The sequence below is a fragment of the Macrobrachium rosenbergii genome, chromosome 8 (assembly GCF_040412425.1).
Source record: "Macrobrachium rosenbergii isolate ZJJX-2024 chromosome 8, ASM4041242v1, whole genome shotgun sequence".
Lineage (NCBI taxonomy): Eukaryota > Metazoa > Arthropoda > Malacostraca > Decapoda > Palaemonidae > Macrobrachium > Macrobrachium rosenbergii.
This window is the reverse complement of record NC_089748.1, coordinates 33,272,246-33,292,454: the sequence shown is the minus strand read 5'-3', so window position 1 is coordinate 33,292,454 and position 20,209 is coordinate 33,272,246. Positions and strand designations below refer to the sequence as shown.

The 20,209-nt window shown below is 35.5% G+C and overlaps 1 protein-coding gene across 1 annotated transcript; it reads left to right on the top strand.

Annotated features, from left to right (window-relative positions):
• The first annotated feature begins 602 nt into the window (after nt 1-602).
• On the top strand, nt 603-19,908 carry Ttc26 (tetratricopeptide repeat domain 26). The gene is made up of 11 exons (XM_067107390.1): nt 603-695; nt 3,091-3,228; nt 3,523-3,720; nt 7,613-7,821; nt 9,338-9,530; nt 9,805-9,960; nt 10,806-10,916; nt 11,463-11,660; nt 12,698-12,806; nt 14,552-14,792; nt 17,718-19,908. Exons 1-11 carry the CDS (start codon nt 693-695, stop codon nt 17,827-17,829), a joined length of 1,668 nt encoding a protein of 555 aa, XP_066963491.1. The 5' UTR covers nt 603-692; the 3' UTR covers nt 17,830-19,908.
• The last annotated feature ends 301 nt before the right edge of the window (nt 19,909-20,209 follow it).

Sequence of the window (20,209 nt, the reverse complement as noted above, 5' to 3'; positions counted from 1 at the left end):
CCATAAAACATCTCAATCCTCCTTTGTTTTCTATAACTAAAGTTCACAATACTGCAACGTCCAGTCAAACCTTTTGTAATTCTAGTTATATTATTTATTTGTCGAATAGTGTAAGTGCACTGCCTTGCTCATAATGATGTAGTAAAATTGCACTGTCTCGTCTTTAACAGATTTAAAAATCATCACTTACAGCAGAACTAGTCATAATATAATTTCACGAATGTCTTGGGAATAAGCGTTAATTTCGTGCTCTTTTGAAGTTTGTGGTTATTGTCGAATAGCATAAATGCACTGTGTTGTCCATAATACATTTTATTTTTTTACTAAAATAATCACATAAGTATGAACCATTATAATTCTCACGAATGTTTTTGGAAATAACGGTAAATATTGTGTACTTAGAATCATGAACATTTTATTGTTTTTTGGCGAAGAGCATAAGTGCACATTTTTACCCATAAAAAGTAATATTTTTTACAAAAATCATCACATGAAACATAAAATAACTTCCAGAACGTTTTGTAAATAACGGTAAATTTCAAGTACTTAGAATTAAGGCCATTTATTGCTTATACTTAGTTCCGTGGACATTATCATCTGTTTTTGACACATTCCTTCAAAACAAATAGTTTGACTCCAGTCAGTCTCCAATGGTGCCGCTTACAATTATTACTTCTTGATAATTTACAAAAATGGTTAGTGCCTGAATTGTTTATTTTCTATTTTTCATATAATAATATAGGTTATTAGTGTTGTTATAGAGGTTGTAAAACACTTTTAATAATAAATTACGCTGACGATAAGAGATCGTCATTGCTCACTGTATGTTAGACTGATCTACGTACCTGCCTTCTTCAGGCTAGAGAAATAAAAAAAAATTACACGAACAAGTAATTTAAAATACAAAACAGAAAAAAGATGGTAAATATCAAAAACATACAAAAAGACATTAATATAAACAAAAACGAGAAAAAAAAATATCCTATTCTGGTTAGACTGGCTAGAAGCGGGCCGCGGTAGTCGTCTTCAGTCTTAACCAAATAAGGTATAAATGAAGTTAAGGTTAATTTTAGACAGTTTAGCCTGATTTGTGTTTTAGACTACTCGTCTGTGTGATTTTTTCACTTCCTCCAGCCTGATAGTGGCAGACATACAGATCAGTCTAGCCTAACATATTCCCCCACAGCCTAATGTTTCTTTTTAACTGAAGATTACTACTGCGGCCCTCTTCCAGCCAGTCTCTGACCAGAATATTCACCACCTTCTGCTTCTCTTTTGTTTATATTAATATCGTTGTATAGGTTTATGATATTTACCATATTTTTTTTACACTCATTCTATCCTCAAGGGATTGGTACCAAAAGGTGCCCATTTTGCATTTAAACTGGTAGTTACCAAACCAGAGTGGTGCAGTGGTACCCTTGTTTGTAGGATAGTTGACCCCAGGTCATAATAAGCCGTGCTTCTTCACCCTCTCCAGTTACGTCAACCATATGTAATTGTCCTACAGCTTATCTCATGTTTTTTGCACTTCTGGCCATTAGGGTATTGTTGGAAAACAATTTTATATTGAGGGGGTACTGAAAATGAGTGAATTACATCAGTGGGAATTGTCTGAAATGCATAAACTACAAGGTAACAAGTTGGAAAAATATGTCCTACGTGGGTCATGTCCATATCTTAGGGTGACTGGGTGCGTACCAGGCCCAGGGAGTCCTCAGCCTTCCCCATCCTAACCTGTCCTAGAGTGCTTTAAATAGTAATTCTAAGAAAGAGCTTTGCACGGAGTTATTGTTTATAAATTCAATTTTTTAACTGAACATTACAGAAAAGGGTGTATACGATAGAATACAGGTGAGATAACTTGAAAAATGTACAAATATAATGTGAGAAATTTACCATCTTTTGTTCATGCTTTTATGTTAACCCCTGAGGGGCCGGTACTAAACATGGCATCCTGGGGATCTTTTTGATGTAAAAACATGAACATAAGATAGCAAACTTTTCATGTTATTTTAGAAAACTTTCAAGCTAATCTCACCAAAACTGCATCATATATACCCTTTTCAATATTGTAGAGTAAAAAAATTCATTAATAAACAATATCTCCGTGCAGAGCTCTTCCTTAGAATTACCCTTTAAATCATAAATGTGAAGTACAGAATTTCATCTCAACCTAACCTTGCATGCCTGGGTCTGACTGGTATTGGGTCACCCCACGTCTCCCCCTTATCAATACACATAGCATATTCCTTACCTTAGGGCTGGTACTAAATGTGGCATTTCGCGGAGCATATCTGCGTAAAGACAAACAAAAGATGTCAAATTTTCTCACAATATTTCTGTAAATTTTTAAAGTTATCTCACCATATAGGTGACATACACTGTACCATCAATTTACCTTCCCTGTATATCACTGTAAAATATTAAAAATTTTCAGGTACTTCCTAAGTCTTCTAGGCTTCTTATTTTATTTCCAAGTAAATGTTGATTTGCCTTTCAACTTCTGTAAATTCTTAATACAGGTATGTGTATACTAAATTTACGGACCTATTTTACTACCAACTCATAGATGCTTTAATTAATCAATTACAAAATCAGTATATTTTTACTGTATTTACTTTGCAAATAACTGGTGACAGTTAATTAGAGTACTCAGTATAGTAGAGTAACTTTATTTTAAATTTTAGTCATATCGAAAATAATTTTTATATGGCAAGTAGAATTTTTTTCAAGATTTAATGCTGTATTATATCCTCATTGTTAGACTTGGAAAATCTTGTTTAGAGAGTCATATGTAAATGTTTTAACACTGACTATATACAGTATAGCTTTTTAGAGAGCATAAAATATGGTAAAACATGTTTTTTTATATGATCAGTGCTGTACTTAGAAATTTTTCCTGGGGCAACCAGTTTAAGATAATAGTTTTTATTTTGTTTGAAAATTGCAAAAATTATTATTTATCAAGTCTTTAAAAAGTTACTTTTGGTCCTTTTTGTTATTTAATTTAATTATAGTTGTAAATCATAAACACCATTTTGGTAGATGCTGTAGGTAGATAACTGGTTTTTCATTCTTACGTTTCAGATACTCTCTCGGGCAAAACCAGCTCTAGGAGCGCATGTAGGACATCATGCTGCCGCACATGCAAACAAGAAAGCACTGCCAAAACTCGAGGATTTTCTCAACAAGCGAGATTTTACCGGAGCAATCACGCTCCTTGAGGTGAATGTGAAACAGTGGACATTTTTTTCAGGCCATAATCTCTACCATTCTTTATATTATTACAGTATAAAATGATAGGGATTTTCCATCTAAACAAAATAGATCTAGAAGTCCTTGCGATAAAGTGAGCTTTTTAGAATAAAATAGAACTACCAATGAATAGAAATTTATTTTCAGAAATTATGTCTAGTTTGAAAATATAATTTATGCTAATAATTGAGTATGTTGTTGCATTCTAGAAAATTTGCTTGTTTTTCATAGCTTATTCTACACTCATGCATTATTTTTTTATAGTTTCAGAGAAACAGCGGTAGTGCTAGTGATGTTACTGACCAGTGGATTGGATATTGTGCCTTTCACCTGGGAGACTACAAACGAGCATTAGTAGAATATGAAAAACTGACTAAACATCATAAAAGTCCACAACCAGAGAATTGGATTAGTTTAGCATGTTGCTATTTCTATCTTGGGATGTACCCTGAAGCTGAAGAAGTAAGTTGTTCTTAGATATATACATTCTTGTTTACAGGTTTTTTTTTTTTTTCAGGTGAAATTGCAGACCCTAGTCTTTCATACTGGAGTATTCTTAAGCATAAGATGGTTTGGTCATGGAAGCTCGTTAGCAAGGTGGTGTGGGAGTCAGGGTAGTTACTCATTCATCTCTCTTGATGCCCTTTATTTTTGGCTTGAATCAGCATATCTCTGCTTCTGGCCATTTGATTATGGAACTTTTGACTGCTGATTGTCTGAAGCTTTTGCTTTTTCTTTATTGACATTGTATATATACCCGGTTTACTGACGGTTCCATTCTTGGATTACAGGCAAAATATATTCATCAGAAATTATTTCCCGGCCTGTGATGTTGTTACGAGCCTATGCGATCCGACAGAAGAAATTGGCCCCAAAACGGCAGAATAATCATAATTTGAAGGTTTTCCTAAAAACTCAATGATCCTTATTTACATCGTTTTCAATTCTCATTAAAAGGGTTTTCTTATGATTTTTGACGATTTTCGGATTTTCCGGCTTACAGGATTTTCGATGAGGGTAGGTGGCAGAGCGGAACCCCGTCGCAAACAGGGACATCCACCTTCCATTCTTGGATACTGGTAACCCAACCTGTTTGTCTACCTTCGAATATTTGGCTGTCCAAACAATCCTTATGGTTCTCATAAGGGTTTGGAACCATGGTTTCCCTGCTGCAGGATGGAACCTTTCAAAAGAGCTCTGGAGATGGAGGGGCCAGATGGTCTTCCTCAATGTTCGAACATTGAGTCAGGGCTTCCATCTCCTTTATCTCTTTTGCCATCTGTTAGGTCCAAAAGATTGTTGGCCAGTAACAAGTTGGGTTCAATATCAGTGGATGTCCCCTGTATGCTCATGCTCTGCCACCTACCCTCATCTCCTCTGTCCCTGCAGTGCCTGGAACAAACTCTGCAGCTTCCTTTAGAGCTGTTGGAGTTGCTAAAAACTCTAGCCAATCATAGGTTTGCATTACAATCCTTCCTTTGCTGAATGTGAGTACAACTTATATGTTTCCTCTTGTGGTGGCAGAGGCTGCTCCTGCCTCCATGTTTTTTTGGTACCACCATAGATCCTCTTGCTGCTGTTTGAATACTGTTTGGGCTGTGGAGACTCTTAGGTCTATACAGTTTCTGAGTGGCTAAGGCAAATAATTTTAAATGCTAATAGTACTGTATCTGAGCCTGTTGCATCCAAGGTGAAGGGTAAGGATCATAAAGTCAGGGTTGTTTTTACCTCATTAGCTTTTAGTATACAGTGTAGTTATGAATATTAACTTGATTTTAAACATGGGCTCCTAGAGATTAATTTGTACCTTTGAATGGTTTTATTGAAGAGATGACTCATTTCATAGGGCCAGTACTCTGTTGGACTTGTGGTAACCATAGGCTAGTTTTTTATCTACTGAAAGGAGGAGTGTTTGTGCATGTGCATAAAATTTTCTTCTTCATCTGCCTGATACATATGCCATAACCTCTTTGGGTATCACCTTCTCTGTCTAGTTGATTTAATAAGTGTTATAAGTGTTACAACCAGCCCAAACAGTACAAGCCATAGCTACCTACAAGACTGTAGTCCATTTCTTGACTTTATGCTTGTCTTAAGAACTTTCAGGTACTTTTTTCCCTTTACTCCAATAGTTTGCTCAGACCCATCTCAGTTAAATTCATCTTCATGTCAGTGAGTCCTTCCCCCTAAATAGTTCAAGTTAATTTCTTAATATGATATCCAATTGCTTTGCTGGAGTTCTGTCCTCCCTGCTCCACCTAGTTAGAGTTGGTAGTACAGACAACTTAGATAATAATCAGTTTCATCACCAGGGATTCTCAGTGTCCCAGGATCTCACTCAAGGGGGGACCCCTCTTCTGTGGAGTGTCAGGATATTTTACTGATGGAGAAATTGTCTGTAGTAAAGTAACAGGTTTCCATATGAAAAAAATTAAATATATTGTGCTTTACTGTCAACTGTCTTATGTAATTTGTGTGAAGTCTTAGAATTATCCACACTTAGGAGGAGATGTGATGTCTCAAAATCTTTTATGAATTAAATTCGACTCTTCTAATTGGGAATTCCATTATATACTATTGTAGCTTTTTGTAGTGTTGGACTGTGCACAAGTTTGTGCATTTTTCATTCCTGTTGGCGTTAATATATATTAAGCATGTTTTAATATGTCCCATGTATAGATTTTTTTCAGTACTTTAGGGCCATTGCTAGGTTGAAGCAGAGGGCTTTAAACTGATACACCTTGCTCTGCCATGAGAACCAGGTATTTAATTGAGGATATGTGAATGGGGATCTGAAAGCATGCATCTTTCAGGTTGATTAATGCCAGGAAGTTGTCTTTTGGATGGATTGATGAACTGGAGCCCAAGTTTCCACCTGAAAGGGTGTCATTCTTAGGTGTCAGTTTAGAGAATGAGGTTGATGATGAATTCTCATCCTCCTGGGACCTCAGAGACTATAAAGTGTCTGAAATCATCTAGCATCTGCTCTATGGCCTCTTTCTCCATCATTCCCTACTCAAAGCAGTAAAACTAAATTGACTCTGAGGTGACTGGGATTCTTGTTTCCAGAAATGGAAGTTGATACCATTCCTTTAGGATCTTCAAAACACACAGATCCGCTCTTATCTCCTGCCATTTTTACCAAAATTTCTGGATATGAGGTCCCATTATATTGGTCACTGACATCCTTCTATGGTTCCCACAGGACTTTGGAGTAGCTCTCCTACCTCTTCTTGAATGAAAGGGAGAGCTTTGCACCCCTGGTGCATTTGGTCTTGATAGGGTTGAAGAATAAGACCTAGCTTTGGTTCCATGGGACATAAGTAATTGACTACCCTGAGCATAAGAAGTCAGTTTGATGTAGTCTCTACTGCAGTCAATGGGAGATTGAGAGATTCTCGAGGGTTTTGAGGTATCAAGAGATCTCACAACTGCCAGAACTGTCATGACATCCAGTCTCACAGAGGTCTCACTGACTAAATTGCTGGGAAAAAATTGTGATCCATCATGTTGGCCATCTTTAAGTATCAGTCAGATGATGCATGCATGATAAAGAGCCTTCTGAGGACTGCATCCTCCTTATTGAGGACAATATTCACAAGTGAAAAGGCTAACATTGAATGCTGTGCTTATTGGAGTATGCTGGTAACAAGGAAAAAGATAACTGTACATCAGTAACTCAAAATACACAGATTAATTAAACAAAACTAACTGAGAACAGGTAATAAAAATGGCTGCTTAAAGGTAGGCAGTGTACTTATAGGTGTTGAAATGACAGGTACTGACACTGACTACAAGTATTTAAAGACTATACAGTACATGATGACAACACCTGAGAAAGTCATAAAGAGTACTGACATACTTAAAAGAATACTAACCATCATAAGACTAATAAAATTAATACAGTAACTTTAAAGCATATTATCACCATTTGACTGATATGTAATAGTAATAATGAATCAAATAACACATGGAAATGGTGAAATGGTGAAATAAGGATTTAGAGGAGTATCAGAGATGTCAAAATCAAAATTTCTTGGGAATGAGATTACAGGTGTTTTTGAGACAACAGACATGCAGAGAATGGACAGTTATTGCATCTGTTTGCTTACTAAAATGAGTGGGAAGTTGAATTCTTCTTTTGTGGAATGCCTGTGGACTACTGCTACCACAGATTGGGCATTGTGTTCATGTTGAAACAAATCATTTTTGTAATTTTCCACATGGAAATTCAGATGCAGCCTTTGTAACTTTTTAAATGTTAGTGAATTGTGTCAAAACTGATTACACATACACAGTACATATTTTTTGTGAAGAGGCAGTGAAATAATGTACATGTACTGCTTTCTCGTAGGCAGCAGAAAAAGCTCCAAAATCTCCCTTGCGAACAAGGCTGTTTTTTCACTTGGCGCACAAATTCAACGACGAGAAGAGATTGATGATGCACCATCAGCAGTTAGAGGATGTGATTGAGGATCAACTTAGCTTGGCATCTATTCATTACTTACGGTCACATTACCAAGAAGCAATTGACATCTACAAACGCATACTGTTAGACAACAGGTTTGTTAATATCTTTCTGTGTAAATTTTTTCATGTTCATTTATGTTTGTAAATCTTGTAGGAAGAGCACTCTACCTTTTGTTATCTTTTTTTTTTTTTGTTAGAAAATACCAATTTTGTGAATTTGGTATTCCATGAACTCCATTTAATGGTGAAATATGTGTCCAGGCTTTTTTCGCAATTTCTAGCAGAAGTGAACTGAGTTTCCTCATTCTGTTTTTCTTCTCGCAGTGCCGTGGGCCTAAGAGTAGCATGGGTCTTCTTATGTAGAAAAAATGTTGGATAAGCAGTCAGAGGAGTTGGACGTTTGTGAATGCTCATGCCACATCTCATAATTTGCTTATGCGATGTTTCTCACTCCCATATGCAGAATGATTAAACATTTCCAAGAAATCCCTATTAGTTGTGAAGAAGACAGAGATTGTTACAGTATGCATAAGTAGGAAGTCTACGACAACCGTAGCCAAGATGGGCATCTTGAAATGAACAGTCTCCATGTAGTGCATGCATATCAACAAGACCAACTTGGAAATAACATTGCAGAGTAAAAAGTCTCTAAAAGACCAAAAAAAGACTACTGTAAAGACAGACAGCCTTATCAAAAGAATTGTTATGAATTAACCATCAATTCCAGCCAAGATTTTGAAGGCAGAAAATTCATCTTATTTAGAAAAGTCTGGAAAGAAATGTACAACAACATTTGCAGAAAGACCTTAGGAACCCCTCTTGCAATGGTACAAAGAAGCCTCTCCTTTCAGAAACAATGGCTGTCATAGATTTCACCCTTCTTAATACTAATGTAAAATTCTCCGTCTTCCTCATGACAGATAGGAATTCCTTATGCAAGATAATCATTAAGTGTGCCAGGGAGCAAAACAGCATACAAAAGATTTCAAGGAAGGGGTAAGATTGAGCATGGTCATCCCTACTACTCTGACTGCTTATCCAACACTGTCTAGATGTGAAGACTGTATGATAAAATTAGATGAGAAAGCTCATTTCACTCCTGCTAGAAATCACTAAAAAAGTTTAAACACATTTCATCATTAAATGGAGCTGCATTCCAAGTTTTACAGGGGTGATTTTAACAGGACAACTTAACATCTGTCTGTCACCTACAGCTTATATTTAATGCAAAATTAACACAAAGCCAAGTTTTTAGTTTTTAGATAATTTAATGATTGTTTAGGCTGTTGAAGTTATTTTTTATGTTTATTCAATCATTTATTTTGGAAGACTTTGGTTATTTAGAGATATCTGAAGTTAGACATATACAGTACAGTAGCACCTTAATTTAACCAATGTTTTGGGGCGCTGGCCTTTTTGATAGGTAACAAAGACCCTACATTTAGCCTGCACTTACGACTAACAGCAGTTCCACAGTTCCTATCCTAAACTAGCTTGTACCGTACATTTAACATTTAATTTAAGAGATATATTTAAAAATAAGTACAGTACCTAAGTCCATTAAGTTGAGGTGTTACTATTGTAATTATAATTATTCTTTCTCCCTCAGGGAATACCTGGCTCTGAATGTTTATGTAGCGCTCTGCTATTACAAGTTAGACTACTATGATGTTTCACAAGAAGTTCTAGCTGTTTATCTCCAACACTATCCTGATTCTCCAATAGCAATAAATCTCAAGGCATGCAATCACTTTCGTCTGTACAATGGAAAGGCGGCAGAACAAGAGTTAAGATCTTTACAGGTATTTTCATAAGTCTGATTTTTAAATCACTCATCATGTTAAAGATCATCCAATTTTAGAAATCACTAAGGTTATATATCATTCAGCTGTTAATCTGTATGCATGCAGAGATACTATTTATTCATCTGAGGCTATTTGTTGAGTGATAAATAGATATGTAATGTATAAGCAAGTGGTTTTGATTATTCAAAAGTAAAGATGACATACTAGATTACGAAAATTAGTGTGAGGGAACCGTGAATGACTAAGCTGAGCACATTTTTATTTCGTGTAGGATGTCACTTCTTCACCGCTAACGTTTGCTCAAGACTTGGTTCGCCATAACTTGGTCGTCTTCAGGGGTGGAGAAGGAGCATTGCAAGTTTTGCCTCCATTAGTTGATGTCATTCCAGAAGCAAGGCTCAACCTTGTCATCTATTACCTCAAACAGGTATTTATGTTACTTCCTTCTCTTGAGCACACAGTGACATTATTGAATAGTTTAAGATCTGTCCTATTACTGTATTTATAGTTTTAATGTAGGAGAGAAGTTGTGAGGAGTAAAGAGAGACATGGTGTAACAGGAACAATAGCAAAAGTTACTCTTAGTGTCATGAGATCATACTTCAGTTATTTAGAAAAATACTTGAAATATATCTCCCAATAATATGACCAACTACATTAAAACTAATCTGTCAGTTAATCCCAAGGCACTAAAAGATGATAGTAGAGAATGTAAAATGTGGAATGTAATGGATGCCACTTTTATTTATGCAAATTTTGCATTGCAAAAGAAACTAGTTCTATATTCTTTTCTCAGTGTTCATCAATTTAAAAGTATGTAAAAAATCATGTTGAAATATTTTATTCTCTGCTCAAAGCAACGGTAAATTGCTGTTCAACAAGAGTTTTAACTTACCCCAACTTAAATGGGAGTTAGACCCTAATAAAAATTTTCCTCACACAAAATAAGGGCCCCCCCAGTTTTTGGATGGCTTTAGGACTTAATAATTCCGTAGGCCATCTCCCTAATGGATGCCTAATATCTGTCATCAACTACCCCAATTTACTGGTATTTGTGCTTTCCTCAGGGAACAAAATTTAGTCTGATTTTAGCCAATTTTCCTCATGTGAATTTTTATTGCATTAGTTTTTACCAAGTGTACAGCCTTCCATAGGTGATCTAACTTACTTTGAAAAGGCTGTATATTCTCAAAGGCTTTAACAGACTGTACATACCTCAAGGAATAATTTGTAAGAGAGAAAATAAACTGGATTATAATTTTTTCTTCTTAGGATGAGGTTCATGAAGCTTATGCTCTCCTGAAGGACTTGGAGCCAACAGTACCCCAGGAATACATTCTGAAAGGAGTGGTGAATGCAGCTATAGGGCAAGAAACTGGATCAGTAAGTAATACAGGTGCATTGATTGAAAATTAAATTGTATATAGCTCTGCAGTTGCTGAGTAAAGTCAAGAAATTAAAGACATTGTGTTATTTTTTAGCAGAAAAATTCCACTTTTCAAGAATTGGGGAAAGTTGTAAATGTAGATTTTTAAGTTATCATATAGTTTTCCTACCAAAACAGTAGGTTATCCAACTGCATTCTACAGAAATAACAAACACCACACTACCAGTGCAATGTGAAGACAGAATCAAGTACTTAATTCACATTATTATATGCTGAAGTCAGTACTGTAATGTGAATACAGAATCAAGCACATTTCATTGAGTGGCATGTCATCTTTTAATTTTTCCTAATTTATTCTAATTAGGACTAACTGATTATGCTGTCAGCATTTCTGTAGTCCTCACTAGAACTGTTATGTCTTGGTAAAATGACAGATCTTTAGAGTGGGTGCGTGCTCTTGCAAAATTAAAGCATTTTTCCAAGTTTATCACTTTGTCCCTAAGCCTGTATTAATAAGAAAAGATTTTTGTGTTCCTTTCTAGCGAGAGAATTTGAAAGTGGCACAGCAGTACTTCCAGCTTGTTGGTGGCAGCGCCTCCGAGTGCGACACCATTCCTGGACGTCAGTGTATGGCATCCTGCTTTTTCCTGCTGAAGCAATTTGATGATGTTATGCTCTACCTCAACTCAATCAAGTCATACTTTTACAATGATGATACTTTCAACTTTAATTATTCACAGGTATGTGCAACATCTTTAAGGTCGTTATTCTGGTGTATAAATAGTAGAGGTTTTTTTAACCTTTTGTAGTTGTAGTGCTAATTTGTTATCCTTATTTATTCTATAGAAATAATACCAGTCTCGAATGAAGTCATTTTTACAGAAAAATGTTCCTCAGATAGCATTAATATTTTGGGAATTATTTGGAAGTAGTTTTGGAAAGCATATATCCTTTCAATATTTTGTCATTTGTTTCACAACAAACCCACCATTTACATTAGCCCTCATTTGTGGTCTTCATGAATCCTGGACACATTAACCCAGAATCAAAATGTTTGTCATAGAACCAGTTTATGTGTTTTTTACCAGAAATGTCCGTAAACATTGTTCTTTCTTGTTAAACATTTTATTTTCAGACAAGTACCTGTTCATCTTAATAGTTTGAAAGGAAGAGTTATAAGTACAGTGTTGTTATTGATATTGTTATACCTCCATGCTCTGAAATTTGGTATATTTTATTTTTTTACTTATTCCATTGTCATCATAGAATTTAGCAGCATGGAATTCTACAGTGTTGTATGGACTTGCATTTACATACTCCTTAGTTTACCATTCCTCTCTGTTCTGTTTAGAGCCTTTGAGTTAATGTAAATGAGTTTTTTATGAAACAATTTTGAAGACAAAACCAATCATTTTGACAAATGTCCCATCTCCCAACTTCATTTATTTTGCAGTTATAACATAGACCACATGGAGAAGTGAGGTTATTTCTTACCTGGACCCAAGTCCATTAAGGTGCATGGACGATGGTGACCATCCAGTCAGCCAATGATTTCCATTTTATTTTAAAGATGTGTTTGGGATTCAATATGACTAGAGATGTGGGCTGATGAAAATGACGAGTTTGTATTGGGAAAGAATCTTTAAAAAACCTAAAAGAAAAAGAAAAGTGAAAAATTATGATCAGTGAGAAGGTTTTTATTTCATGTTTTTCATAAATGATTCAAGATTTTTAATTATATTTTTTATATATTGTCTGTATTTCCATCATCCCACAGGCCAAGGCAGCGCTTGGAGATTACAGAGAAGCAGAGGAAGTTTTTCTTCTTATTCAAAGTGAAATCATCAAAAGTGATTATGTCTTTCTCTCTTGGCTGGCAAGATGCTGTGAGTACCATAATGGTTTCAGTTTTTCACCATAAACCCATCATTCACATGTATCCCACATCTGTGGTCTTCAAATGTCTTAGGCACTGTAGTCTTTTATCTACAGACAAAGAAGAATAATGGTAGTCTTGCATGCTTCAGTGATTCAGAGTTCACTGCAATCAACTGCCTTGCTTTTCACTTGTCTTTTATATTGATTACTGCTGGTACAAACGTTTGAGTGACTTTACTTTTACTTTGAAATGCTGGTTCAATGTTTATTCAGTTTTCTGTATTTTATATACAATATATTGCTATTTTTCATCTTGGTGTTGGGAGTTGTTAGACTATGAGATTAGCTCATTCATTGTTTTCTCCAGACATCCCAGTTGACAAAGACAGTGAGTTTGCACATGCAAGATCAAGAGACAAAACAAAGCATTTACCTACCAGTGTTCTATAGTACAGGTATATTTGTTGCATGTGAATCTAAACTCTATGCATAGTGCTGTAGGATTCAAGATAATAAATTGTTCACAATAGTAAAGCACTTTGGGTTGTGAACTTTTCAGCTGTTAGTGATCAAACATATATCAAGCAACCACATACTGACAGTTGCCTGTGGTGCCATTTCCTCTTTTGCACTGCATATGTTTCAGGTTTCACATTTGTGTGGATGCTGTATGGAGATTGTAATGTTCAACGTCAACCCTTTATTTGTCCTTGATCTTCTCTATCCTTAAAATCTGGAAGCCTAATCCTTCCATGCTTCTGAATGTTTATATTGTATTTGTTCTTCAAGAAAAATTAAAGTGTTTTCTTCTAATTTTTCCATATTTTAGCACAGCCAAATTTAGCCTGTTTTGGTCATCTTGTTTTCTCCTCTTGAAAAGAGGGTTCTCGTGTGTAAGGATGAAATAGTCTTTGACTCAGACCTGCAGTTTTTCAAGTAGCTGAAACTGGATCAAACATTAATGCTGTTCTGTCCTTGGCAATTGTGTCCGATTACCACATGATACTTTCAACATTAATACAGAAAACACTCAAAGATACAACATAAATTGTTGAGAATATAAAATTGTAAAAAAAATTAGTTAAAATACTTAAGAACATAAAGTTGAATTGATAAATCTTTATTTGAATTGATAAATCTTTATTATAACATTTACTGTATCTATTATTTTTTACATATAATCAAGGATTAAGAGAGTATTGTATTTGTTACTGTTATGTTTTTAAACTATGCAGTTATACGTATTTAAACTGTTGATGTTATAATTGTTACAAATGTAGGACTTTATACGGGTAATTAGAACAGTATTGATTTGAGATTTTAGATGCTGTATGACGGGGTTCCGTTTTTACACAGTGTCATAAACCAAAAATCGTAAAACCGAAAAATCGTGCGAAAATCGTCAAAATCCTAAGAAAACATTTAATGGGTAATTAAACTGAATAGAGTTTTTCAGTTAAATGTTAGATCTTTTTCTGAGTTGATTTGAGATTTTAGGTGAACCCTGGAACATGTATAAACTTCTATATTCTTGTAACAAAACGTCGTGAAGTCGGGACACGAATCAAAGAATGTTCACATAGACTAGTTTCACCATTTGGTGTTAAACTTCAACATACTGAATTTTGATTGTTATCTAGTTTATACAGTACACAGTATTAAGGCAGCTATAAATTCAACTTCATGCTTTATACAAGAATGAAATTATGCTTTACATCCCGTTATACCACTTTTTATTTTTTTTTTTTCACAGATATTATGAACAGCAAACCAAGATTAGCATGGGAACTTTATCTGAAAATGGAGACTTCAGCAGAAGCTTTTAGTCTGCTGCAACTCATCGCCAATGACTGCTATAAAATGGGCCAGTTCTACTATGCAGCTATGGCCTTTGATGTCCTTGAAAGGCTGGATCCTAATCCAGAATACTGGGAAGGAAAGCGTGGGGCCTGTGTTGGAATGTTTCAGATGATTATTGCTGGAAAGGAACCCAAGTAAGTCTTTCTTATGCTGTAGACAATGTAATTTACCATGTTTTTTGTGTTTTTTCATTCTTGAGAAATCTATACAAATAGAGCCTCAATGGCCAGGTCAGTAGAGCAGCAGCTTTGGACTTCACAGAGGTCTGTGGCGCGGGTTCAAATCCACAGCCGACCGGTCAGAGAGGCGGACACTTTGTTATCCATGTAGACACCCCAGGATTATGTATGTAATCAATGGATAGGTTTGCTAAAAAGCAAATGGGTGTTACAGACTAATACACACACAAACAAAGCCACTCCAACATCTTCTAAAAACATAACAGACACCTCATATGTCTCGAACTGTTGACCTAACCGCTCAACTCTCCTCGCTGCTGGGAGAAAGGGAGCTGGTGATGGTACGATACATGTACATGCACTACCGGGGTCTAAGCAACGTCAGGCACGGCAGCCGATCGAGACTACAGTCTACCCCAATGCCAAATCAAGGTCCTTCAAAAGAGAGGGCATCGTGTTTACCCCATAAAAAAAATGGGAAAAAGCACGTTAAAAGAAGAAGAAGAAGAAGAAGATGAAGAAGAAAAGTATACAAATCTCTTGTTATATTGTTCTTGAGTACTGCATTCTTCTCAGTACAAAGGGTATATGCCCTTAAGTGCAAAAAATTACCATTCTGTTCCCAAAACATCTCAGTGCAAAAGGGGTACATAACTCAAAAGTGCAAAAAATTACCATTCTGTTTCAAAACAATGTAAATGATATATGCTGTGGAAATGCTGTATGAATTTTGCACATTATTTTTCTATTTAGGGTAACGAGCAAGGACAAAAGTATGTAAATGTACAGTATGGCGCAGTATTATTATAGTCCTAATGCTTAAGTAACACCATAACAATCGACTGTTTTCTTTTTGTTGAAGACTGCTTTTACTTATGCATTAATTAATGACCTGAAGTACAGAACTAAATAATGAATGGAGTGTACTATAATTATAGACACAGTGATGGAGGAAGAAAGTAAAAATTCAATCTGTTTGGTTGTTTGTGTGTGCTAACACTCCTCAAAATCCTGGTTCTTCTTTTTTGATAGTCTTCATATGATGACAATGATAGGACTGATTGTTGTACGGTGCCTACAGAGCTGATGCGGTGGTCAGGAGATGAGTGTGTAACACTATAGGAAACCAGTACAGTAATATGTAACTATAATCTTCTGATGAAGTCACAAGGGTCATCAGTGTTGGATTAATGTCATATATCACCACCTTAAAGGAGGCTCAGTGATAAGAACTGAGGAGGTTGAGGGTTGAGAATCCTTAGGCCACAAAATCTCCTCCATACTGTCATAAGCTGAGGAGGTTGCAGGCTGAAGGTCCTAAAGTTTTGATGGATGAAGCTTCACAGTTGTAATTCCCTTACTTGGAACATTATGGCAGGATTTTGTCTATACTTATTCTTCACCTAATGAAACATATGCTGCAATGGTTGGTGGCATTGTGTTATCCCTCCGGTGATGAGGGTAGTTTGTTCCATTGAGGGATCGTACTCAAGGACGAGTCCCTGTAGGCTTGTGCTTGTGTAACATTTCTGAGGCTTTCTTGATTGTCCAAACTAATGGCTGTCTTCTATTCTTCTTATGTAGAAGATTGGTCATTGTTTTATATTCTTGTATGCAGTATATGTTTTAGTTGCCTTCAGTCAAGTTAGTGAAGGCTTTCCTACTGACTTTTCTGCAGTATTCAGGATATTCTAGACTTGTCTAAACTGTGGAGAAGCCTTTGAAATCATTGACAACCTCACTCCATAATGACTTTCAACATGCCTTGTATTTCTCTGGCTGTACGGCATCTCTGATAACAGTTGCAACGGTACTGCACTCAAAAGTCCGAATCAAGAGTAGCATGAATTCTTCAAAAGGTAAGGCAGGTGTATGCCACATAAAGCATTTGATTTAAACCATAACAAGTGGCTGCATAGTTTATCATTGCTATTCTTAGGAATAATTATGCTTTTTATCTTTCCTGAGCCTTGGTAATTAGGGAAGGTTGGAGTCACGAAGGGCATCTGTCAATAAAAGCTGTGCCAAAACAAATTATGAATGAGGGGTTGAGGAAGAAGTACGTTACAAAGAACATGGTCTCTTTTTGGCTAGGGCAAGTCATTCTTAGAGCATACAGTTATGTGTCAGAAGGTGAAACAAAACAGGCCTAAGTACAACTTGAAATCAAAGCAATTTAACTTCTTTTGTCTTTGAGTGTAATTTGGATTTGTTATATTCTGAGTGCAGGTATCAGGTAACAATAATCTGCCCTTGCTATTCTGTGTTTAAGGGACATCACTTTTAAATGGTTGGACGTATATTCTTTGGAACTGGTAGGATTGGAGCAGACCAAGCATTACCTGTGGGGAACAATGAGGGTTCTTGGTCTTCATCTTTATAACTCCATTTTCATTTGTTTATTCTTGGGAGACTACAGATATAGTCTCCTCTGGTTACTGTCATTATATTTTAAAAGTTCCGAAAAGCTTAACAAGTACGTGAACTTTGCTTTTTGCACTGTGATTCATCTTCATGAACCCTTCAGACAAATACAAATATCTCAGGCATTCAGCAACTCAGCCTCCTACATCAGTAGTGATTCAAGTAAATATATGATGTGTGATTGTGATGAAACAAACAGTTTTTATACTACAAAACTATTTTTTTTATATACAGCAATCAATCTTACACAGTTTCCTTTCAGCCATAACAAATCTTGCTGCCTCATTTCAAAACTATACAGAATATGAGGTGGTGGAGTAATACTTAACCATGGGTCCTCATGGTGAATGTGTAGATAGATATGATACTACTCCTTCAGTTAGACAAAACTAAGAGTATATTTTTACTTGACATATTGTTGGTATTTTTAACACAAGCAGTTGTTTTGTATTGCAGAGACTCTCTGGGAGATATTCTTCAACTGTTACGCAACACTGCAAATCCTCAAGTCGAAGGAATTATCAGAGTCATCAAGAAGTGGGCAAAAGACAACCACATCCCAGTATAAAGTGTTTGTTAATGTGGCCTTATGATGTCATGATGAAACTAGATTTAAAGTTATTTCATATTCCCATTGGCATAGTGTGTCGATGTTCATCCGAGCCTTAAAATATATTTGGAGTACAACGGTATCCGTCCAAATCTGAATTTATCTTTCATATGCCTAGATTTTAGAAAATGTATTGTTATGTCATTTGTTGAATGTCAGCCTGTCTGCTTGTATGCACTTTTTCAAACTATACAGTACAATATAATTTACAGCAAGTGATTACTGCACTGTACTCTATTTACATATTCTGTTGTCAAAATTTCCTGTAAATTACAGTTTTTACTTTTTAATGTGTGATATTAGGTGAGACAGATGGTGCGACTGTTTCTTTCATAGCAGAGATATAGTAATGGCGTTCTGTATGAATTATTCTAGTCATGATGGAAAAATTATATTTAATAAATTATTGTCAGATGTATACTAGAAAATCGTCTGTCTGTGAATAGTCATATATTTAAGTCTAACAATATATTTTCTGTTTATTCTTTTATCAACTTTTGAGAGAAAAGAATAGGATCAAGTGTCATGCTCGAAAGAAATTTCTATGAATACTATATAGGTTTCATCTTCCTCTCTCTCTTCCAGTCTTCAATCTTGGATCTAGAGGATTTAAATTTCTAGGCTGTTAATCATCGTTCAGGGCTCCACTGACAGTGAGGCTCTGGCATTATACAACCATAGTTTCGTGTCAATGTTTTGGAAGGTAAGCCACTCCAAGAAGACAAGTTGCTTATTACACTCGATGGTCACCTGACAAAAGAGTTTGAACTTGTTCCTACTTACTTTGCAATTGCATACAATATTAAAAACCACACACTGCTTTCATTACAGAAACTGAGCAATTGACCCTTGAGGCCTGAGAAATTACAAATTTTGCAGAATTCCAAGGGAGCTGAGGTTTGAGAGCCAAATGGTTTTGCAACATGGAAACTTGCACAAAGCTCAGTTAAACGTGCACTGTTTCCAGGAGATCTTCTGTGAATTTCTCAAGATTTAACTTTTTGTTGAAGTTTTGTGAAATGTTTTTCCTCAGATACCAGTCTCATGGGAGCCTAGAGTGTAATGTATATGTTTTATTCACTTCATTCACTATCTCTGTGCTTGACTTGGGAAAAGATGCAGTTGTCTTCATGGTTTGTTGAAGGTATTGCATTGCTTTGTCATAATTAAATGGCAAAATTATATGGAGTGAGAGCATGCACAAAGATGCTGTAATTAAAAAAGAATGTCACATAAAAGCCATTCTTTGATGCCATAGTAAACTATCATAACAGATCAAAATAATATTTCAAAAAATTAAACTAGCTCTTAGCTATAATTTAACACCAAATCAGCTAAGTCTTGGCTGTCATATCCAGGTTAATTTCAAGTATAATTATCTTAAGATCTCCAAGTTTGCCAGATAGTACGGGTATCCATTTTCTGGGGAAATCTGGTGTGGTGGTCCATTGTCACGAGATATTTTTTTGGCAGCCTTAACTAATCAACCCTAGTCACTAATTTTAAGTTATTTCTAGTCCATTTAATTTTGGTGCTGTTCATAAATCCTACTTATTTTTACTTGAACCTATTGAACCATTAGTGTTATAATTTTGATAAACAGTTGTTTCTTTTTTATGAGTAAGGAGTCTAATATTCATGCTATGCTGAAGAACTTTGTGTATCTTCAGGTTACTTTCTCACTCATTGTGTAGTGAAGATATAAATGGTTAAAATACAGTGGTATTTGTTGCATAAAAATCGAAAGTTTAAAATTTGACATATCAAGCAGAACAAGATTTGTATAAGTTAAGTCATATACAGTATTTACTTAAAGTTTATGCTTTTAAACTGGATATTTTTCTAAATACACTACTGTATTATTGTTTGATCTTTTATGCCTCATTAGAATATTAAGCTTGAACTCTTGCCTTGTCAATGTCTGAGACTGAAACTCAAGTGCTGTAACTCCTTTGAACCTTAAATTCTTGACATTCATCAAGTTTTGTCACTAATGTGAAAGATTTGTTAATTTTCAATACATAATAGAATTGCTAATCATCTGTGTTTTGTTTATCATATTTTTATGATCGTGACAATAGGACAGGTAGTCGTTTACCAAGAAACGGGAAACAGAAGGGCTAAAAGTAGTACTGTAATTGGCAGTTATTCTGGTATAAGAAATTTCTGGAATCGTGACAAACAGTGGGAGAATTGCAGCTTGGCAGCAGAAGGAAAATACCGTAAGTACACTGTTCTTTGTAAATCAAAGGTTGCTTAGTTCCACCTACTGAACTTGAATGTGGTGGCCCAGATGGTAAAACTGCTACCTGAAAAGAAATCGTCCAAGCTAACTGAC

Bases quoted from the DNA above. Each gene is read 5' to 3' on its own strand.
- Ttc26 (XM_067107390.1), top strand. The intron at 3,721-7,612 runs GTAAGTTGTTCT...GCTTTCTCGTAG, and splicing joins TGTACCCTGAAGCTGAAGAA to GCAGCAGAAAAAGCTCCAAA. The intron at 14,793-17,717 runs GTAAGTCTTTCT...TTTGTATTGCAG, and splicing joins ATTGCTGGAAAGGAACCCAA to AGACTCTCTGGGAGATATTC.